The 24,560-nt window shown below is 40.8% G+C and overlaps 1 protein-coding gene across 3 annotated transcripts; it reads right to left on the reverse strand.

Annotated features, from left to right (window-relative positions):
• Positions 1–29: 29 nt before the first annotated feature.
• Positions 30–23,119, reverse strand: cyth1b (cytohesin 1b). Of its 3 annotated transcripts, none has more exons than XM_040039404.1 (12): positions 22,925–23,119; positions 13,426–13,508; positions 9,151–9,215; positions 7,083–7,149; positions 6,434–6,552; positions 5,823–6,016; positions 4,684–4,832; positions 3,582–3,693; positions 2,947–3,023; positions 2,777–2,848; positions 1,608–1,762; positions 30–1,516 (listed from the first exon to the last, which is right to left on the reverse strand). In XM_040039404.1, exons 1-12 carry the CDS (start codon positions 23,004–23,006, stop codon positions 1,438–1,440), a joined length of 1,254 nt encoding a protein of 417 aa, XP_039895338.1. In that variant the 5' UTR covers positions 23,007–23,119; the 3' UTR covers positions 30–1,437. The 3 variants fall into 3 exon arrangements, with proteins under 3 accessions (XP_039895338.1, XP_039895339.1, XP_039895340.1); XM_040039405.1 differs by lacking the exon at positions 22,925–23,119 and adding an exon at positions 19,761–19,951; XM_040039406.1 differs by lacking the exon at positions 22,925–23,119 and adding an exon at positions 17,429–19,744 and having other exon boundaries at positions 2,947–3,025; positions 3,581–3,693.
• Between the last annotated feature and the right edge of the window lie 1,441 nt (positions 23,120–24,560).

Consider the following 24,560-nt stretch of genomic DNA (forward strand, 5'->3'; position numbering starts at 1 on the left):
AAATAATGAAGTCAAACAGGAGCAGAAGATTCTTTGCAAACTTTTATTGAGACAAAAACAATAAATTACAAGAAATGTGGATAAATAAATATTTGACTATTTCTGTTTTACCTTCCTTTTCATGGACAGAAGATCAACAGTAGTAACAAAACGGGGCAGGGGGGGGAAATGTAAAGCAACAAACTAAACGCTGCTCAGAGTCTCGACTGAGTCCTGAGCTGAATCTTCGTCAGCTTCAGAAAAGTCAGAATCTCAGATTCTGCTGCTGTGCAGCTTTCACGAGGAATCGTTTATTTTATCTCAAACTTTTCCGTCCAGAGGAGTGCACTATGAAGCAGACACATTTCAACACAACCCAAACTCCAGTCTGCTACAGCTGTGATTAACTTTACTTATTTCTATTAATAGTATTACTGTTTATTTCCTTTGCCACTTCAACATATGAATTCTTATTTTATGAGGGTCAGGACTGCTGTCCTGCAGCATGAATGTCTTGGGTTTTCTCCAGGTGTGCACGTTAGGTTAACAGGTGCCTGTAGATGTGACTGTGAGTGTAATTAGAATGGCGATGTGTATTTTTTTTATATGATGGTGAAGAACAATCACGTTTTCTATTTCTGTTATTTTTATTGGCATAATTTTAATATACTTACCAAGGGTCAATAGGTACTGTATTAACAATACTAAATACTAAAAAAATATACTAATACTAAAAAAAAAATCAAAACAACTCCTTACAATGATTTAGGAGCAATCTGGTGACAGTCCATTTCCAGCTTGATGGTGAACCACACCACAGGACAGAAGTGATAACTTCTTGCGGTTTTCCTGTACTGCCTTATGTGTTGTTAGTTTGTCACTGGGCTGCTTTTTGCTGTTGATTTTAAACCAAAACTCTGAACAACAACAACAAAACAACTTCAGGCTCGCTACCTCGCTAACTCATTACCCTCGCTTCGTAGTTCACTCCTCTGGAGACGTGAACTGACAACATTTCCCGCGCTCTCTCTGTTTTCAGCAGCTGTAGGGACTTGCTGTACTCAAGCAGACCAAACACTGATTGTGCGAAAAGGCTCAGAGGTCATTCAAATGCTTGTCAACAGTCCTTACAGCAGGTTTCAAGATGAGCGGGAGAGCTAACCGGAGGGCACCGCAGCATCGTTACAGTACTGCAGCAGCAGGACTCTAAAAAGGTGACGTTTCAGCAAACAAAAGAGCGGTCTCTGTCTGAATAACATTAGCTGCAGATGGGAAATAAAGTGTCGGCAGGAGGTCAGACCTGTAAAGAAGGGGGCGCTGGTTCTGAAGGTGTGTCTGTTGAAAAGGGGACAAAAGACAAGCCGCTTTAAGAGGTGAATCCTCCGCCAGGTTCAGGTCTGCAGCGGGAATGTCAGGTCCACCTGAAACAGGCCTGCGGTTGTTTTATCCTCGGCAGCTCTACAGCCCCTTCAGGGAGGAGACCTTCTTCTTCCGAGCAGCTAACATCTCATAGAACGGGTCTTTGCTGATGGCAGCCCTGCAGAGAGAAGGACAGCAGTTCCACTTTTTCTTCATCGTCATCATTAGTTTGACCCTCTGCAGGGAGAGAAAACAAAACTGAAACTCACTTGATGCTTTTGATCCATTCGTCCTTCTCCTCCGCAGTTGGGGCGGAGATTCTGTAGAAAGTGTGGTTTCCCTCGACGACGCGGCCGTCTGCCTCCGTCTTGCAGGCCTTGATCACCTGATCTTTGTGGTTGGGGATGAACAGCTCGAAGCAGTTCTGAGAGAGATCATGGTTGAGGCAGGAAGGCGAGTAAACAAGTTACATGTGTGATCGGTTGTTTTCGCTCCGTACTGAACGTGTTCAACGCTGTAATAAAAACTTTATATAAACTTTATATAAACTGTTGATCCATCAGCAGGTTGAGGGTGCACTGATTCTAGGTGGACGGTCACGTGTTCATTGTTCATTTGCTGGAGTTATCGTTGGGTACGTTGTGGTTTTTTTTTAATGCTTTTTCAGGCTTGCACCTGTGTAGTATATGTACTTTTTTTAAAAACCCTATTTTTGGATAAAGTCATCAAATATTTGAAGCCAGTGGAAAAAGTGGCTAAATCTCTGGCTCCTCCAGGTACGACTTTAGGCTTCCTCCAAAATTAAAAATACTTGACGACCACAAGAGCGACCCCACAGCTTGTGAGCAGATGCACGTATGTTACCATTTTGAAACTCCTACGTGACATCGTTCTTGATTTACTGTGTTCACAAGATTTTTATAGAACTTGGCCTCTGACCTTGAGGTCGAGGTCACTCAGATTGAAGCTCGTCCTAACTCTTTATTAGATGCACGGTATGAATTTCAAAATCCTATGTTGCCTCGTTCTCAAGTTGTCACATTCACAAACTTGGCTGTCCATGCTGAAGATTATAACCTTTAGTTTTTAATTATGCGTCCATAATAATCATGGGAGTAACTAAGGAAAACATGCAAAATAAGGACTAGTATCACAAGAAAATCAAAGTCATCATTACTTTGGAGACATGGTTACACGGTTTATTTTTGCTTTGCTTTTTGAAATCCTTTGTAAGCTGCTTTCAGCAGCTCCCTTATTAACAGAGGGTCGCCACAGCGGTTAGCTCTGCATGTTTGATTTGGCAGATTTATGTGGGATGCTGTTCCTGACGCAAACCCAAAGAGATTTGTGTCCCCTCCTGTTTTTGCCATCTTTTTCTGATCTCTGAGACTTTGATCTCTTCAATCACAGGACAAAAACAAAGAGAGCAGCGGTTTACCGGCTTCTTTGAGTCCTCGACTTCTCTGATGCTTAGATTTTCCAGTGGAATAATCCCTCTGGGTTCTTTGTCCTTTTAAACAGCAGAAAGAAAAAAAAAAAAATAGTTCAGGCTGTCCACAGTTACATCCAGTAATCATTTATTTTCACAGTGAAACAAGAAGTACTCACAGTGGTGTATTCAAAGTAGTAGAGACAGTTATCAGTGAGAATAAACCAGCGCCGCTTCCAGGTCTTCACTCTTCCACCTGAGGATGGATTACAGGTGAGTTATGACATCAGTAAACTGAATGCTGATGTTGACGGCGACACTCTGAAGCACACTGATGACACAATTCAGCAGGTTAAGTAAAGCCTACTGACTGCAACAGCTGAGGTTAAAACGTGAGTCAGTGGGCAGTTCAAGGAGCAGTTAGAGGCAGATGTGAAGCGCTAATACCTTCACATCAGGACATGATAGCGAAAAGCAGCAGGTGAACCGGATGTAAAAACTAATTATCACAGTAAAACTGTGATGGGTAGGTGAATGCACACAGCCAGTGGCAGGACAGAAATGACGGGGTGGTGGGCAGGGGCAGCTCAGAAAGCAAAGCGGTGCATTAAAGCTGGCGAGTGTGAGGATACATACCTCCTGAAGTCAAAACCATGAAACACAAACAGACAAGAAGAGCGTCAACAGGAGAGTAAAACATTTCACTCAACTTTGATTAATGTTTCAATAAAAAGATCTCTCGTCGTCTCGTTAAAGCCGCTGTTACATATCTGGTCCACTAGAGGGACGACCTGTTTGTAGAAACTGAACATACCGAGTTTGAGCAGCCACCCTTCTCTGTCGGGGTTGAAGAAGGTGTGTGTGAGGTCATTCCCATCATCCTCTGGGATCTTAAAAGGTTCGTTCTTGATGCTGTCGTACAGGTTCTGCATAGATGGTGACATCATTTAGATAATGCGGGTAGCTACTATTTATCCTTAACCTTTATCTTAACTTCTACTTATTTACAACACAAACATTTATCAGCAAATTTCAACTCTGGGGTTATGATTTATCAAAATAAACTTAAGTAAAAACAACAAATACACTCAGAATACAACAGAATAATGTGTTGGCTACTTCAGCCAGCTATGAAATAAATAGAAATGGTGTTTACACGGGTGAAACTGTTGCATAATAACTTATTAAAAAAACTCAAACACAGGAACATTTTCAAAGTGTATCATTTATACATTTTAGACATGTTCACTTTGCCAGGAATTTCAAAAAGCTGAAACCACAAGCTGAACCCCCACTTTACTCCTTTAAAAAAATCAGTTTCTTGGTAAATAATTTTTAGTCATTGAGACACCCATTTATGATTAACAGCCTGAGATGTTTTAAAAATAATTGGAATTTAGCTTTTCTGCATTATTTGTTGGAATGTGTTGTAATGAGGGACTTTTACGTGCTGTCTGGACCGTTCAGTTTGAATACACTGACATTTTTGAGAAACCTTCTTCTCGTCTCTACCACAGAACAGAAAAATGAAGCATCTCTAGCTCATTCTTCGTTTGTGGTTTCTGCTCAGACTTTTGGCTCCATTTGTGGTTGAACGTAAGGTGCTAATGTTACACTGATCAGGAATGTAACTTCAATATGACGCTTGGCTTGCAAAACCACAAGGTCACAAACAACAGCTGCAAGTACCTATTATCATATCATGTGTCACGGTTATAATCATAACAATCACAGCTACAGTCATCGGACAGCCGGTGCTTTCCAAGTTGTTTAAATGTCCACCAGAAACTCCACAGGGCATTCATATTTCCACACACATGGACCATCAGATGTGCTGTTCTGTCTGAATTCACAGGGCCTGAACACATGGTGAGTATATCACACAAGGCGCTGTGGACTTCCTGAACTTCACTCACCCTGAGCAGGTCCTCCGGTAGGTCTCCTCCATCATTGATTCCTCTGTTCATTGCTGTGAATTTCTGAACAGAGGGTTTGTCCTTCACGTTGGGGTTGTGTAGACTGGTGTTCAACATGATCACGGCGAACGACAACACGTAACAGGTATCTGCAAACAGACACAGTGTGTGTTTGTATGTTTTCCGAGTCAGGCTGTTAGAAAGACCACAGTGAGTTTAAACGATTAACTGAAAACCACTGAGGTGCTGCTATACCTTTGTGTAGAGTGTTAGTTAAAAGAAATTACATTCCCAGACAACTACAGTCATTGTTGGTTGTATGGATTTGTTCACTATCAGGTCCATCCAGTGCAGACATAGAACACAGTGTGCTAATTATCAAATAACACCTTACGTACAAACCGCATGCTATACTTTTCCAAAAACCTGTGTGCTCTGTCCAGTAAGCAGCACAACCGTCACCTATTTGCACATTCCTCATATTACCCATGTCAGGAAGCAGAAGGGAAGATCCTCGTGTCTGCAAGTCAAAATATCTTTGAACACGATGGTGAACTACAAATTTCCCCCAGTGCATCAGTATGAGACTTTGTGTGTGATGTGTAAAAACTGTGTGATGAGTAGGTGAATGTGGCTGAGTGCTCACTAAGAGTAAGAAAGCAAGAACTCTAGAAGTTCCTGAGCTAAAGAGAAGCGAACATAAGTTAACAACACAACAAAAAACAAACAAACAGGTAAATCTTTATATTAAAGTTAGTTTAATATGCAGGTCCTGGCCTAAAACGATGACATTAAAATTATTGTAACTTTTGCTTTGCTTCGTATTTTAGTTATGTTTCCGTGAGTATTAGATAATACATTTGGATCAACTCGGTCGTTTAAAATGTGCTGAATAAATAAAGGTGACTTGATTTAAACGAAAAACGGAAATGTGCATTAAACTAAATATAAATCATTACTGGTGTGTTTTCCTGCTCAGTGGCAAATTGTAGATCCCTACATGCAGTGTGTGAATGGAATAAATGCTGTAAAAATGAAAAAAAGATGGAAGAAAAATGGTTTTATTATTGAACAACTTCTTTATTTTCACTCTGTAATATGTAAAAACTGTGACCATAAACCGTTTTTTCCTCACGTACCGATGCTCTGAAACACTCCGGGGTTGCAGTGACAGTATCGCCGAGCAAACGCCTCCATCATGCGGTCGATTTTCTGGGCCTCGCCGGGCAGCCTAAAGCTCCACAGAAACTGCCTGAGAGCCTGAACCAGGTTCAAGTCTGTGAACTCGTGAAGCTCCAGGAAGGCGTGCAGGACCTTGATGTTGAATTCATCTCTGCACGACACACGAAATCCCACACACAAACACACACCCACGTGTGCACGCACACAGGAGTAAACAGAAGAGAAACTGTGTCAGCTCTGTTCAACTCAAGAGAATCAAATTAAAGGATGCTCTTGTTGAACTGCTTATGCACCAAAAGCTATATCCAGTATACAGCACAATTTCTCCTGTAACACACAGAAGATGTGGTAATAATAATAATAATAATAATAATAATCTGTTTTTTTTTTTTTTTTTAAACTGGCCTTTTATTACTTATAAGGAATAAACTTTTTAAAGAGGAATGAAGAATAAAATGTGAGATGGTCTGAACTCCTGCTATTGTCCATGTAGGCTCAAGACTGTCCTTTTTTTTGATAGCACATGTCAAAACTGTCTACTGGAAAGGACATCATTAATACTGCTTACCTCTCGCCCAGATAGTCACCGATGGCGGTTTTGTTAAGCCCCTCCCCCTTATACAGAAACTGGGCAATGTCTTCACTGGTGTTTTTCAGCAGCGAACAGTCGATCAAGAAGCGAATGCCCTGAGGAAGAAAATCAAAACACACACCCCAGGACGAACATCACACACTGAATGAAAACAAGCAGTTCAGAGAAGTTTGTAGTTCATTTTAGTAATTTTGTATGGGGGAGTTTCGGTTGTTTTTTTCTTCTTTCTACCCATTCAAGACCAATAATCCATAAAATATCTCCTTTTAGAAAAACACCTGTTACAGTATCACCTGGTTGTTCATGGGTAGCGTCAAACTGTGGGTGCGAACAACCAGGAGTAAAAAAAGTACACAGAGTACATGGCTTTAATAAAAACAAACAAACAAATAAACAAAACAGAGTCAGGGTGTCAAATTTAAAGACCAATCACACTAATGGTGTTTCAGGAAAAGGCTGGAGTTACATTTTAATACATGATGCAAATGCAAAAAACAAGGTTTGTGTATTTTATATCCTTGTCAGCTGAAAGAGGACACTTTTCCTAAACTAAACTAAAACAGACTGATAATCAGTAGCTGAACTCACATGAAAGAAGAAAGCACTGCTGCATAAATGTATTTACCTTCGCAGGATCCATGTTGAACTTTTTTCGGCCCATGGCCATCTGTCTATTCCTTTGCATGTTTTTCCTAAAATAACATTTTAAAAAACATAAACCATTAGTGTGTAAATCATATTTATTCATCACCAGTGAATTTAAATTTTCAATGCCAGCCCAGCTCTCTGTTACAACAGCCTGGCTTTTATCACCTAGAATGGAAAATATTGGATGGATTTTTTTTTTTGTTTTCTTAGTCAAAGGAAATGTCTGTTAGACCTGCCTGCGTAGCACCGATGTTCTAAAAACAACCTCAGTAACAGTCATGCTGCCCATGTTGTGCAGAAAGTTATTTCAGCATATATGCAAGTTCACTTCCCGCCTGGGGGCGTCTGTATTCAGTAACGGTCGTAGGCTAGACTCCCCATGTTAGGGACCTATGGGATCTTCGATATCGAATATCTTCGATATTGATGCCGAAACATCTAGTAGTTCAGAGTTCCAACATTCGGAAGAAGGGACTGCTCTCATAGCTAGAGACTGACGAGGTACAACATACATGCTACAGCAAGGGGGAGCCAGGACGACAGGTCAGGGGGGAGATATCATCATCTCCATATGAGATTGGCACCAAGTGTGATAGAAACTGAGTGTGACAGGAACTGACCTGAAAGACAGGATCATGGTGAAGCTTAAAACCCAGATCCTCCATGAGAATACATGAAGTACTCTCAGATACAAGATCAAGGGAGGTGCCTAAGCCTTGCTCTTGGAAACTGCCAAGCAAAAACTCACAGCCTTGTGGTCTGCGTCTGGCAGTAGAAAAGAACAAAATGAACATTGCAGACATCGAGGACAGCTACAAGTACCTGGGGATCCCAGGCAAATGGGAACTACTAAGAGGCTGCTAGGAAAGCTGCAACTACTTGCAGAAGGTCCTGAGGAGTCAGCTCAACGGTAAGATCAGGTGATGCCCTGCCCATGACCCTGCGGCACTAATCATGGCAGTACAGGAACAAGCTCTGAGCACAAGATCCATAAAGGCTGGGGTCTATCACACCAGACAAGACCCCAGGTGCAGGCTGTGTAAAGACGCCCCTGAGACAATGCAGCACATAACAGCAGGGTGGAAGATGCTAGCAGGCAGGGCATACATGGAACACCATAACCAAGTAGCTGGCATAGATCCTGTGGGACTTCCAGATACAGACGGACAAAATGGTGGTGGCTAACCAACTAGGCATAGTGGTGGTAGACAAACAGAAGAAGACGGCCATAGTGATAGATGTAGTGATACTGAATGACAGCAACATCAGGAAGAAGGAACACGAGAAGCTGGAGAAGTATCCAGGGCTCAAAGAAGAGCTGGTGAAGATGTATAGGGTGAAGGTAACAGTGGTCCCAGTAGTACTCGGAGCACTAGGTGCAGTGGCTCCCAAGCTAGGCGAGTGGCTCCGGCAGATCCCGGGAACAATATCCAAGATCTCTGTCCAGAAGAGTGCAGTCCTAGGAACAGCTAAGATACTGCGCAGGAGCCTCAAGCTCCCAGACCTCTGGTAGAGGACCTGACAAGCTTGAAGGATAAAGGATGAGAGGGGAATTATATGATAAATATAGAAAAGAAAGACATTTTCCAAACATAACTGCCAGTGTTGTCATGTTTCTTTGTGAAATAAAGCCAAACTTCGGGATGTTCTTCCACCATGATTTCTTTATCTTCTAAGTTTCTAGTGGTCCAGGCAAATCCTCTTTATGTTATTGTTATGCAATATGCAGCTCTCAATAAACATGTCAAACTATTTTGACAACAGTTGACTGAAACCAGTTTGTGATTCATATCCTTAGTGAATATCTGCCTTGAATGCCAAAATAAGCAGTCTGAAGACTTTTCATGTCCCACTGGCAACCTTAATTGAGCTTATATTCTGCTAATTATCTGATGGATTAATCAATAATCCCATAAGGCAGTGCTCTAATGGTTGGACAGATTTTTTTGGTCTTTTCTCTGACTAGAAATCCTCCAAAACAAAGGCTGAGGAGAGTGCTGCTGCCTACGCACAAGCACAGAAATGGTAGTTGAGAGATACTTTACCTCTCTTCAGTCAGGCCCAGGTTTTCAATCTCGCTGGTCACCTCTGCTATCTCATCCTTCAGCCTCTGAGTGCAGACAGAAAGAGGAAGGAAAGAAGTGATGAAACAGAAGGGGGAAGGAGAAGGGATCATTATTTTGATTGTTTTTTTTGAGTACAGAAGCTGAAGGGAAACAGCAGCAGACATCTACATGTGCCATTTGTGTGATATCTAACCCTTCAGAGGAGCCCTCTGGAGATGCTTTGATCTTGCTGTCACAATGAATTACACATGGTGGTCTGTTCCACCTACATCTCACTGACCAACATCCATACAAGCACTTCCCACTAAAGAGATGACCCACTAAAACCCCTTAAAATGCAGATATGACTCACACACTCGCAGACAGACTCATCATTTTTCTCTGCTGGGTTACATGCAACAGCCACCCTTTAAAAGAAACCTCTCTGGGATCTGTAACACCTGTTCCGGGGTCAGAGCCTACAACCCCTCCTGTCCCCTCTTTCCCCCTTCATACCACTCCCCTCCCCGCTGCTGACCCAAATTTACCAGACTATACCTCCACACCCAATGTCAACATTGGTGGGGAGACAGGAATACGCAGGATCAAAGACTTTTGATTGCCAAGGGTCCTGAGAAGAGAAAGAAATAAAGACACAATAATAACAATAAAAGGCTAAGATAATTACAGAAAATGGACAGAAGCAGATGAATCGGTTCTTAGACATATGAGGGTGTGAAAACAAGGCTACATCACCATCAGCTAAGGTAAATAAGAACTGTGTCCTCTGTCTCCACTACTGGAATATTTCATGGCTCATTACCCATCAGGCCCTGAGGGAAAGACAGGGCGGGGCTTAGTGAAGAGAGACGCTAAACGAGTCGACCTTGATAATAAACTCCATCCATCAGTTTACACAGTGCTGTTGCCTGGAGGCTGTGTGTTTGAGTGTTTCTTTGTGTGTGTTGTGGATGCCCACCACACTGACAGCTCTCTGATATAGATCAGGCTCAAAATATTTTTTTGGCTTACCTTATTAAATCTCAGTTTAAAAGAAAATGTACCTAATGTCACTTTTGTTTGAGTCATCTCTTGCTGCTGATATCATTCAGCAACTACCAGCAGATACATTTCTCATTCTTCTGTGTGCTTGAGCAGGCCTCATCAAAAACCTTAAAGTATCAAATTCTTCCAGCGGATCACTTCCCTCTCAAAAGTAGAATGGGAGGGCTGAGCCCTCAGCAACCAGGTCCCAGTTTGGGTTAAGAACAGAGACACACTTGCTTGGGTTTGTTTTCAGATTTGGCTTTTTGATAAAGACATGAGATATGCAAAGTGGTTAGGGTTGGTTCAGCTGACCCTGAACCATCTTTTGGTTAGGCTGCTGGAGGCGCAGGCTCTAGGGGGACATCCCATGATGTACTGGGAATTTCTTGACTTCTTTTCACATCCCACGTGTTTAGATATTTCAGAACTGTGTATACAGTTTGCATTTTGTCCTTGTCTCTCATCCCTCAAAGTCTTCGTTAAAAAATATGTTGCTAATTTTTATAAATGAGTAAACAGACAATAAAGCAGGGCATGGTTTCTCAGTCCAATCAAAACTCTATATGTCTGGTTTGAAAAGATGGTGATCGTCAAAATGCTCAGACTTCCAAATGGAACTACACAAACCAATAAAGTACATTACATTGCACTGGCTATGTCCATCTTTTATATACAGTCCATTAGGGTTATGGTGATGGATTCTGATGTCGGTGGTCGACGATAGTGACAATTTGCCAATAAAGCTGATCTTTATGTCATTTTCCCAACAACGCACGATAATCTAAATAATCTTACAAGAGACACAAACTGAAACCAACAAGTTACTCCTGAGTCAAATTCATTGGAGATTAATTTGTTTCAGTTCTAAATGAGTTGCAATGACACTTGCATGTCCAACTTTATGCAAACAAGCATATAAAACTAAAACACTGTTTTAACAAACAATCTGACATATGGAAATGGACGGTGAGTCCTTGTTGTGTGTTGTGTAATTTTCTGATTGACTTTTATCCTTCAAGTAGGTTGAATTTACATTAAAGTCACAAGGCCAGCTTTATCCTCTATCTCACATAACAAATTTCTCCACATCAAGAGCTGACACAGGCAGTCCTGCTAATTTATTTAAGCTTGTAGAGGGAACTAAAGCAGGGGGTTAATGTGTCTCTCCAGGCTGAGAGAGCCAGAGGACACATGCATATTAGAGGTACATCCCCCTCAGACAAAGACGATCATCTGTCTTCAGTGTATACAGTAACGCTCTGGTGGTCATAGCCGTATACACCCTACCCTCCAAACACACACACCTCCCCAGACACAGTGGTCTAGACTTGGAGGTGAAAAATCTTCTCAAGGACACAGAGAGAGAAAAGAATTAAAGACAAAGACAAAACAACACAAAGCAGGGTTTGTAATTCCTGTGTCTCTGCTCTGGGAAAAAAAAAAGTTTTGAAAAATAAAATGTTCCAGACAACCACAGGGTGCAGAGCAAGGACAAAAACAAAATCCTGTTTCATTGCTGCTCAGTTAAGAAAGCATTTTATCCAGGCAGTAATTAAGACAGAAAACAGAGACAGGATAAAAGAGTAAACATCCACTAGTACTTTCACAGAAGAATGGGAATGTGATTCCCCTATAATTATGAAATGACGTACAGGGACTAGTGGGGCAGGAACTCAAACACTTTACCAAACTAAGTTTCATCATGATTTTTAAAAGACTGTTAATTAATTCAGTGATAGCTGCCAGAGCAATGAATAGAGAGCTAAAAGAAATACTCTTAATGCAGTGTAACATCACTGATAACTGGTTCACATTACTATTAAAACTTAACAACCAGTTTTCCAAAATACTGTGTTGGGAAAAACACATATATATCCATAATTAAGGAAATTATCATTACATTAAATCTAGATTTCCCAACAGGTAAATGTGGGACACAGCTTTTACTCTAGTAAACCAGCTCCCAGTTTGGGTTCAGGGGACAAAGCCTCTCTACCTTTCTGATAAAGCTAATATAAGGGCTGGATAAATGATACCTACTTTATGCTGCTACAGACCCCATGTTAATGTGGACCTGGATTATTTACAACTCAGTATTTTTATTCTTTGGATTCTAGTGCGGTAACTTGACAGGGTTTACAGTTCAAAATAATCCTCATTCATTTTATAAATAAATGGTACAGGTCCTTGGTTCATCCTCTGTCCAAAACAAGCAGTTTTAGCTCTTCTCCATTTAAACCATTTTTCTGCCGATTGGCTGTCACTTGCAAACAGATGGTTTGAACAACACACTTAAGATCACTAACATCATATAGAAGCAAGAGCAAACTCTCCTTGTAGACCAGGTCTACAAGGAGAAACTGTGCCAAACAAAAACAAATGTTTGACTTTAGACCATGACATTTAAAGTGGTGCAAAATAGATTTGCTTTTTAGCAGACCTCAAGGATCAGATCTTTAAGGGATGCTGAAACGCTGAAAGAAATAAGAGAACTTAATTTCAAACCAACCCTATGTACTTCAAGGGTCAGTAATTCAGTCGGTTTTCATTATGTGAAGATAGAATTTTGCACAACTTTTTAAAGTCATTAGAGAAAGAAAGCAGCTGATTCGGAGGAGGTCAGGCAGGGATTTTATCAGGTTTGACTGAATTTTAAAGTCACACCAGCACCACCTGCCCTACTCATCATGAGAGTTAAGAGTTTCTCGACTCTGATTAAATACAAAGCAAGCTGAAAGATAACTATCTAGCTATCAGAACACAAGGAGATGACTTTAAAGGTCAGTCAAATTTAAATCTGGTTTAAGTGTTTTTCAGGGGCGGAGGGGGTTCCATGGGCCAATTCCTGAAACCTTTTGATCACATCTTTTTGGCACCAGAATTGGCCCAACCAGTGGAGGTAAACAGGTGCCAACAAAGGATCTGGTTCTGCTGGAAGATTACTCTTCCAACTTTAATAATAATGATTGAAATATTATGGATGGACGCTTAGTAAATGAAATTATATTGGGACAAAGAGTGGTTGAGTTTCTGATGCACATACAAGTGACTTTATTTACATCCATCTGGTCAAGTGGACATACCTATGTGCATCCAGTTCCACAATAAATTAGATTAGATAATTATAAAACAAGACATATTTCAGACTTTCATGCTTTAAACCCCAGATGAGCTCAGCTTGGGAAGGACATCAACTGGCTCGGACAAAGAATGTGAGTGTACTCTTACCTGTATGTCCTGCAGCAGCTCTTGTTTTCTGCGCCGGATGCTCTCCAGCTCCTGACGCTCCTCTGGACTCAGGTCATCAGGCACTGAGGACAGAAGTATACGCAACACTAAATAAGAGACCAAATACTCTCCCTCAGATAGAGAAGAAATACAAATGTGAAAATCCCCTCTGGAATCAAACTGAAATTAAACAAAAACTACAAGAAAACCATACACACAAATGAAGAACAGAGATCTGAAATTCCCACTGCTCAGGGTCACTATGGCAACACAATCTTTGATCCGTCATATACCCACCACACCACCCCACCACCACCCAAAATTCAGTCCTGAACTAGAGGAAGAAAGAAAACCTCTCTGTCTTATATAAACACACAAACACACACAATCATTTTCATATCTTAGTGACGACATCTCAGTGACATAATGCTTTCCCTAGCTGCTGACCCTAACCATCAAAAATGAATGCCTAACTCTAACCCAAAACTTAACCATAACCTAACTTTAACTTTGACACTAAAACCACATTTTGAGCCTTAAAAATGCCTTCAGACTCATGGGACAGGCAATTTGTCCCCATAAGTATAGTAGCATGCCAATCTTCTGTCCTCACATGTATACACACACGCACGCACTCACGCACACACACACTCTCTTGGTGAGGTTATATTACTGCAGTGGTTGACAAACTTTTTCTGGCATGTCCCTTTCAGAGGTCAAAAAAGCCCAAGCACCATAGTTGTTACCAGCAAAAGGGAATAAAAAGTGAAATTAAGATCAACATGATAACATCGGTAGTAACTTTGTCCCAAACCATATTCTTCCTCTGGTCATCCACACAAGTAAAGACAAAAAAATAAAAAACAATAATACTATTTGCTATTTACTACAAAATAATAAGAGACTATAGTGTGAATGATTTATCCACATGAGCTCAATACTTAAATCTCAGCATGTATTTAAATTACAAAAACTGCACCAACACTCACAGCTCCTGGATAATTAATCTTAATAACTGATGATTCTTGCTTTTAAGGAAGGCCTTGGTGAACTTCAGAGAAAACTCTGCACTGACAGGTATAACAGCAAATTAAAACAGAAAAAAAAACCCTAAAACAAAACAAAAACCAAGTGTGTATTAATAATGTAATTATGAAAGCACAACTATACACAACTAGAGGAAATAATTTTAATGTTGGTCTGGTTTGATTAATTCTGTGATCACACCTTTCCCAAGGAGCCTTTATGACACTGTGATGAGTCTGTATGATGTATGTGTACTTCCTAAATTTTATAATCTGACACATACAATCCATATCATAATAATAAAAACTGAAACTAATAGAAGACAAAATAAAGTAAAACAATAGATCTATCAGATCAGATTTCATGTACTATCATGAACTTTATAACATGAGCTGAAGGTTTTGTTACTGAAACAGGATGTTTGTTTTTGGTCTATAAAGAAAAGAAAAAAAACAGTCAGACCTAACATAGAAACCTCAAAGAAAACATCTGATGACTAACAGTTGGCACATTAGACTTGATATATTAGTGTACCTATCAAAGTTGAATGGTGTTCCTCCTTATGAGAAACACCCCAACCGTACATGAACGAATGTGTACGCTGATAGAAGGGAGGTTCATGTACCCACAGACACCCAATATATCTGCAGAACAACGATAACACAGGAACAGACAAGAGCTGCTGATACACGTACTTGTGGTTTTTCTTAAGAAAGCTTGAGTGGGAAGAAAAGGAAAGAAAAAAAAATGTAAAAACAACACATCGGGTTGGCTCAGGACAGGATTTTGTAGGTTCGCTATGATTATAATGTTATCTTTTTTTGACAGAAATCTCAATTTCCTGTTAATTTTGAGCATTGTTTAAACAAAAACTTCCATTTTGATTGAACAAACGAATCCCCAGATAAGAAACCTGGTTGAAAATATATGAAAATTTTCTCTGGGACTCAGGCTCAGGGACCACAGCACCATTGTGCTGATGTGGAATATTTCTTGTTTCACACATACATATTTGCACACAGCTCACCTCTACATTGTCAACAGTGAAATCTTCCTCTTGTCTGTGCTTCACAATAAAACTACTGTATGAAATGCTCTAACCTAAGAAAAAGTGGAAGAAAGGTCACAATTGACGTTGAATAACAAGCAGCCAGAGAGGACAAATCACGCTGTGCTGCTGCTGTCTGTCGGCCTCATTAGAGAAGTCCTGCTGAGAGATTCAAGTCAACTGTTCACTTCACTTTGCCATTGTGACCATGTTACTGAGTGTCAACCTCTGCAGAAACATTTATCAAATGTTTAACACATAAGGTACTCTAGGCTCGTGTTAGTATGTTGTACAATATAACTAAAATACAAATTGTTAATCAGGGAGTTTTTACAACTTCTTGGAGTCTAAACGTTTTCACAGCCTTGTAGAGGCTTTTGGGATGCCCACCACTTTAAAGACTGGCGTGTGAAGGTTAGCTTTGAAAACCAAACTTGCTTTTTTTCTTATTATCTGATCGGTGGTAAGGTTGGCTTGAACAGGAAAGGAAGCTAGCTCCCTGCAAAGGTGTACAAGAAACTGATCAAAGAACAAAAAAAAGGAAACAGACAGTGGCTGCACTTAACAGCTTCCCTTGTTTTTAATTGCTTGGGCTCCCTTAACTCTGAGGGGTCCTCTATTACAACTTCTGTCCTTTAAACGACAGGACCGAAACAGGCAACAAAATCCAGAAGTAGCCCAGAGACTACTTGTTCCACATATTTTTCACACTGCCCCCTGGTGACAGCACACAGGTACAACATGTAGGCTGTGCGTAGGACATCATGACGTAACATCAGACACACAGTTTTGACTCTATTTGTGAGGGGCAGCCAATCTGCAGAGTTCAACTTCACAGTGGCACACATAGTTTACTGGTCTCAAACCTGCTAGTCAGTAGCACACTGTATTATTTTTTAGCGGTTGATAAACAGCTTGTAGGTGCACTGCCTCTTTCAGGTGGTAGATGCACATTACTAACAGACACTGGTAAATTAAGGGAAAATATTTTTTTCGCTTAACATCTTAATGAGTAAAGCTTAACAACTTTATACAAGATGTAATCTAGCTGAGGACAAATCTTACAGATCATTTCTATATTATCAGTTAATACCAGACTGGACTATGAAATGTAAGTAAATTCCCACCAAAAGTTCTCATAGAAAACAAAAGTATGACAATCTAAGCAAACTTGTAATTACAGTACGTTTTTGTCAAACCATTTAAAAGACTTGGGACCTCCAGACATCTGTGATTCTGTCAAAATCCAAAAATGGCACCGAAGGATTTAATATAATTTGTATTTGTCAGACTTATAAACAGTGATGAACTGGCTAGTCACGCACACCCCTGACCCACAAAAGGAGGTTTAAGTAGGCTGCAGCAGCTCTTATTATAAACCTGAGGGCATAAACAACAAACTATGTGAGTATCGAGTCAGTGAAACTGGCATTCACACTGACTTCCCCTCTATGCTAAGAGAGGAAATAAAACAAACGATTTATGACAGCTTGTGAAAGAAAATATCGTCCTTTTCTCAAACTGACACACACACACACACACACACACACACACACACACACACACACACACACACACACACACACACAGAGAGTCTGGCATAAATACCAAGACACCTCATCTCACTCTGCAAACCAGCTGCTCTGCATAGTCTCAAGGGCACTGAGTATGTATTAGTGTCTCTGCTAGGACCAGCTGCTTGGCACATCCAACCATCAAACCTAGGCCTAAAGTTTGCTCTATAACCTGCTTCCACCATCTGTACCACATCACATCCTCCTGAAGCAGAGAGACAAAAAAACCGCATCAGTCAAGCTACAGTTAGCATCTGTTCTGGTTTCCGTTCTCAAAAAGTTTCACAAGAGGACATGCACTCATTCAGGATAACTGAACACCTACACATTTGCGTCATAATTCTAATACTCATACCCAAGAAAGCTTCTGTCTGCCGAGAGACGCCACCGGCAGCAAGAATGGTCCCAGTACAACCAGCTCAGCCCAGTTTATAGCTCTGAAGTCCACACAGCTTTAGGTTTATCATCACTTCCAGTAAAAGAAAAAGCGTGTTTCTTTCAAATAAACCAGCTTTGACCAAACTTTCCAATCCCTAACCCAAATCCTGTGGTCCTCCAGTCTAACCTCTGTAGTCCTTATAACCTCATTCCAGCAAAGGAGGGAGGGCAGCAAATGAGGATAAGGACAAATGTGTGTTTAAGAGGGGGGGAAACCCTTGAACTCTCATCTCTCTCCCCCTCCCCTTCCTTCTGTCCATCTTGACTCCTCCCTTGCTCATTTACTCCATCAATGAACGGACTCCCCCACGTGGAGACTGGGGACCAGGAGGAAATTTTTAAAAAAGGATGGGGGGTACAGCTTCACATGAGCAAGGACATTGTTTGCCTTCCAGCCCAATGAAGCAGTTTTAACCAGTTAAAAACAAACAAGCAAGCAATTCAAACTCTCTTTCAAAGACTGTATTAAGTTTATTTGCCGTTTATTTAGCGTCTTTGACACAAGCAGTTTTCCTTTCATCCACTGCCACTAAATCGGCTGACTGAGCTGCAACATTCTTGCTTTAACTTGCACAAAAGTGATGAATGAGTGATTCCCATACAGAGGCAAATTAAAATCCCTAAAATATTCCTTAAAAAAGGAAAAGGTTGCTGGATGGTGGGGCTCATGACAGCTTGACAAGCAGGAAGACTAGACAAAATCTAATCACAACTAACCACGGCTCCACTGCTTAAAGAAAATAAGAGAAAATGTCAAAAGGTACCACTGCAAAATGAACCTGGACAGCATAATCTGTTGGGAGATGTTAGCTAATGTTACAAAGGTACCTTCGATACAAAGACCCCTCCTGAAATAAACCCCAGAGAGAAAGACTTCTTGTTTCACTCTGTCAAAAATGTCTAAAAAAGTGTGGGAGGCAAAGAGGATGACAGAATCTATAAATATACTGTGTTTTAATGGTTAACACGGAAATGCATAGATCTTTGTTAAGTGATGCAACTCAGGCTCCATGCAGTTAATACCACGTGTAGCCATGAACCGAAGGCCTGTTCAGAGCTGGAAATAACCCTTGTGCGTCTCCAAAACAAAGCCATACTAAAATATATGGTAAAGCAATGAGAAGGCTGACTCACTTCTCCTGGGGATGGAAAATACAGCCAATATCAAAAACAACAGTTTATTCTTCTTTCTCTGCTCATCACATGTGTTTGCAACCAGAAAGTACCATGACCCAGGACCTAAGGCAAAGCAGTTTGGTTACGACAAGAAAAATATCTGTACTTTGAGCTCTCAGCGTCTCGTAATGCTCACAAGGCAGTAATTGTCTGTTTCAGTGTTCACAAGCCCATAATTGTCCATTTCAAGGATAACTGGCTCAACAGTAAGGATATAATCCTCCCTGGTTGCATTTGTACAGCCTTAAGGCTAAGTCAATGAGGCTAAAACCGATAAAATGAGAAAAGAACATGAGGGACACGATGTGCCCCGGAGAAGAAATACTTAAATTACAGAGAAATAAAGTGCGGGCATTATAAAATGTCAGCTGCAGTGCACAGAAAGTGGAAGAAACACACTACTAAAATGATGCTCCAAAGTAAGGTGAAATAAAGCTTTTAATGCAGTTCATATTATAGGAAGTTCATTTGGATAGCTTTCCCTTGCTCTTATGAACATTAAGCCATCTATTTTTCAGAATAAGGTGGGGCACCATCCTGTATGAGATTCTGTATGTATCCTGTATGTCAATTTCACAGGAAACAGCAGCGGTGCTGCTAAGACGCTGACTTACAATCCAAATTCATAACTATACGTGTGTGTGTGTGTGTGTGTGTGTTCACAGCCTCCTGTGTTGTTGACAACTCTTTGCTGTTTTGAGTGCAGTTCATTCACTTCCGAACCAATAAATGGTTGCATTGATTGTATTTATAGACTCATCTGGTGCTGCACAATAAGTACAGCCCCCCCAGGAGGTCTGGCACCGACCCAGATTAATAATAATAGATCTCTTGTGCCAGTTAATAAAGACTGCCAAAGAGCATTAATAAGTCAGACACATGAGGACTTGTTGCTTTCGCTCTGAGTACAGGATATTAAATGCCAAAACACATACTAAAAAAGTACCTGCTACTGGAGCGAGCTTGCCTCGCTTACCTATCCGTAACTATGCACAAAGTTATGCTAGTGCGCTAGCTATCCGTGTTAGCCTCTAGGTTAACGCTGTTTAACTAAACCGCGTCAGGTAACTTACCAACTTCGTCTTCCATTTCCAGAACCATGTTCCTACTGTTGGTCAGCGCTGTCCCCAGGAAACCACGCTAAAGGTGACACTTTTTAAGTAACTTTAAAGCCCAAATGAGTGGCTATAGTGTGTCTAGTTTTTCAGTCAGTTACCGTTAGACTGGCAGTTGATGACAACTGACTGCGAAGAGACAGCCGGTGTCTGGCAGGATGATGGGGGCGTGGCTTAAGCGGCAACAGCCAATCAAAGACCTATCTATGTGTCTATCTGTCTGTCTGTCTTCAGAAATTAAAAATAAAAATAGGTATGGGTTATTGTATTCATATCCTTTATACTTCATATCCTTTACTTTCTGGTGCTCACTTACGCAGAAGGGGTCGCCAAGGGAGTTTTTACACCGGATGTCTTTTCTTACGCAAACTCAAAGGATCTGTGTCTCCTCCCGGGATCACTTCGTGGAGCTGCTGGTTATCAGGGAAATGTATAAACCACCACACTATACTACACTGTGAAAATATAAATTCACAAGCAGACAATTTCTTTATTTCATTTAGGTATACAACTATAGAGGCCTCAACTATAGTATACAGTGTATAGAATAGGATATATGTTTGTGTATGTACTGCATAGTATATATGCATATATACATAGTATATATGCATATATATATGCATATGCATATATACATAGTATATACACACTTATGAACTTCATTAGGTACACCTTGCTAGTACTGGAAATGTTGGCCAGAGACTTTGGTCCATAGTGACATGATAGCATCAGATTTGTTGGTTCTATGTCCATCATGTGACTCCAGTTCCATAACATCCTAAATGTGCTCTGTTCGACTGAGATCTGGTGAATGTGGAGGTCATTTGAGTACAGTGACCACATTGTCACGTTCAAAAAACCTAACTAAGCTTTTTTGATGAGTTACGTTATCCCGTTGCAAGCAGCCATCAGAAGATTGGTCATTGTGGTCATAAAGGTACTCGGGTAGATTGTTGTGTTTCATTGATGGTGAGTTGGTACTAAGGGGCCCAAAGTGTGCAAAGAAAATATCTCTCACATCATTACATTTTGCTTAAGGGACATTCTGACCCTGCCATCCAAATGTCTGAGCAGAAATCATTACTCATCAGACCTGGCAACATTTTTGCAATCTTCTGCTGTCAAAATGTGGTGATTCTGTGTGAATTGTAGCCTCAATTTCCTGTTATTAGCTGACAGCAGTGGCAAATGGTGGTATCTTCTACTGACGTAGCCCATCTGCTTCAAGGTTTCCGGTGCTGTGTGTTCAGAGATGGTCTTGTCTATACCTTGGTTGTAACAACTTGTTAAGTAAGTTATACCGTTGCCCTCCTATCAGAGCAATGGTTTAAGGTTTCCCCCCCCAAACCTGAGACCTCAGCAAAAAATTTGCCCATTTTTTCTCCAGAGAACTGTGGCTCACGGGATAATTTCTCTTTTTCTCTGCAAATCCTAGAGATTATTATGCTAGAAAATCCCAGCAGATGAGATGTTTCTGAATTATGCAGACCAGCATATCTGACTCCAACTATGTACAGAGAGATAGATAGATAATTTTGTGTAGTAAAAAACTGAAAATTACAGCAACATTATATGTTTGCAACTTCAGATTTGTATGTTTTTATGTCTATACTGATTAATGTGTGAGCTAAAATCACCTTTAATGGCTTTTGGGCTGGGGATTTTGAGAAAGTGATATACTTGTCTCTACATTTAATGTTATAATAATAGTACCCACCCGCTGGAAAAGAAAAACATATTTAACAACGAGGGTGTGAAGCCAGAGGAAGCTGGGTTTGATATCAGAGATAGCCTGCCTGTGTGAAAAAGGAAGGGAGAGGAGAGGGTGTAGTGAAGGACGGAGGAAAGGAGGGAAAAGGATTGCAGCTGTGCGCCTGAATTGGTGCTTTATTCAGAGTTCGGACACGTCAAAACAGGATATGTTGGGGTGGAGTAAGGAAGAGCTGCTGCTGTTTAACAGCTTAAAGGGTCAGCTCGGAAAACATTAAAAACAGTTTGCTTTAAGGGGGACTTTTTCTGGTTATGATACAAACAGCTCACAGTGAGGTCAGTCCGTTATCAAGAGTGAAAAAAGGACTTTTAGAGAAGCTGCTGCTGATTTTCACACTGAGATAGAGGGCTAGCATATTTAAAAGCTTGGATGCACTGAACTAAACTGTCTGCACAAGTTGAGGTAACTGAACCAGTAAGTCTTCAATCAGGGCTGACAAAGCAGGCCTTAAAAAAAGTCCACTTCTCATTTGAACTTCATAAATCATAAATATCAACAAGTTTGTGAAGTTTGTCAGCAAAATCACATCAATTTCTGTTAATATTATAGATTTGTGCTGTTACAATGTTTGTCTTTATCAGTCTCATTCCTCTTTTTCTGCACATCAAGTAACTTTAAACGAAGAACAGCTCTCTTAATTTAACAGCAAACTAGAAAACATGAAAACATTTCAAGAGGAGGGTGCTAAAATCGTAATGTCAAAGCAGGCTACAGTTTACCTGATCGACTAAAGGGTTTAGGAACAAAATAAAGAAAGAGAAGCTATAAGAAGCTGCTGGAAAGTCATAAAAGCTCAAGGTAAATGGATGTAACCTGTGTGCTGCTTTCATGGCGTTATAACGGCTTCTGAATGAGCACCCTGACACAACATGAAAGCACCTGCACAGAGGGAGAGCAGTGGGCAGCGATAGAGATTATGTCACTCTGTGCAGCACCCACTGGAGAGGAGGATCCTGGACAAGACCGTGATGGGTGTGCGTCATGTTCTCGAATCAAGCCCACCATCTCACACAAACACATACACACTGACTCATGTATGTATACAGAAATGTCACACACACACACACACACGCACACACGCACACTACAGAGTGCTCTGTGTCTTGATAGCCTAACTGAAAATCACCAAGGCAACTGAACACTGATAGCACTTTGTGCCAGTCTTGCACTCCACGTCGCTCTGAGCAACATAAAACCAACAAAAAGCTGCGATAACAACAATAATGTTTCATTTTTAAGCACTTTTTTTCAAACTCATGAACACCTTGTAATCCTTGAAATCTGCTCACAAATACCCGACAACACATTTTCTATCCAAACCAAGAAGACGGGGTTCCTAAAAAGCTCTCACCTGCAGCAGGTGGCCCCGGGCGGACTGTAGGGCAGAGAAATGCCTGGAAACTGGACGCACAAAGCTCACTTACAGTCCCCATCACACCAGTCAGGAGTTTCAGTGTTTCAGTATCCTCTTTGCAGCATCTTCTTTTTACTCGTCCTTAAGCCTGCGTCATGTTTTACTAAAAGCAACTCTGGACTCCTTGGAAAAAAAAAAAAAGGCGGTTTTCGCTCCTGACGGCTACCAGATTCTGACGAACTCTCTGAAAAATACTCTCCACTCGCTCTCCCCCTCTCTCTCTCCCTCTCTCACGCTCTCTCCTCGCTTTTGATCACACACTTGACCTCACTCGCGTATCAAAACCCATCCACGTCTACCACCGCACACACACAAAGGAATCTCACACTTTAGGGTTTTGAAGAAGTACAAAAGGATACCTATACTGATTATGAAAACTGAAGCAGGTGGTGTCCCTAAAAACAGTTGTTGAAGTATTCTTGGAGCTGATGACAAATGTACACACACATGCAAACAGCCTCATATCATCCTGCGTTACTCCCCCACACACACATCAGAGCCCAGTTTAGTTTAGTCAGAGCTGAGTGAACGTACACATATAAAGATAGAGCTGGAAGAAAGATTGCAATAGTGTATGAAGTCCTATGTGTTAAGCAGTGGGGGGTGGGGGGTATGTGAGCATCCGAAAAGTATTTGAGTCTCATTTAGATAACCTTGACTAACCCATTTGGAGGTCTCGTGACATAGTTCTCATTGACTTATGGTGGAAAAAATGATCACAAAGTCATTTGTGCAGAATAATGCTTATTACTATGTACTAATCATTTTTGCCCTTGGGCCCCCTATCAGATTCATTCAGCCATAGCTTTAGTGTATGAGTTTTTTTTAGCAGCAAATTATTCAGCTCTAAGGGTGGTGTCTGAAGCTGGTAACTGTCAAATGACAGTCAAATGAGTAAGCTTTTGGTTATGGGATATTGTGGAGTGTTTATTACACCATTAATCCTCTGGATTAAGGGTCAGAGATGTTTTATTTGGTATCACATAATAGAGCCCTTTAGAAAAGAATGACTAATGGACAAAAAAGAATGTTTTGTTTTTGTCAATGAAGGTCTCAAGGATAAGTTTTAATAAGTGTAGTATCAGTAGAAAGGTAGCGACACTGAAGTTCACAGAATTAACGTCAGCAGCGTTTTGAATAGCAGTGTCGGCGGTAATAGAAGCACCAGGCTGAATCAAAACCACTTCCTAGCAGATTGAAAAAGCCAGACAAAACAACATTGTGCAAAGACGTGTGAAAAATGTCAGCAGTTGTTGTAGCGCTCCTTGCATGAGGTTCCTGTATAGACCAAATACTTAAAGCTAAATATAAACTGCATCTGCCATAGAGGCCCAGTGCCACCACTTAGACAAACAATGGCTGAGCTGGCGAGTCTTTTAATTCACAGCATCTCTCCTCTTTCTTTGATTTTCTCTCACACCATTTCCTAGACCTCTATTTCTCTCTTTCACCCCCTTCACTCATTAAATTTGTTCGATCCTGTTCTCTCCCGTTTGTCTCCCTGTAGAGCCGACCTCTTTGTGTTGCACTTGACCTCATCCACTCTTGAACTTTTTGTGCCACTTATCGCTCC

The sequence above is a fragment of the Simochromis diagramma genome, unplaced genomic scaffold, assembly GCF_900408965.1.
Source record: "Simochromis diagramma unplaced genomic scaffold, fSimDia1.1 OVJJ01000402.1, whole genome shotgun sequence".
NCBI classification, from domain to species: Eukaryota; Metazoa; Chordata; class Actinopteri; order Cichliformes; family Cichlidae; genus Simochromis; species Simochromis diagramma.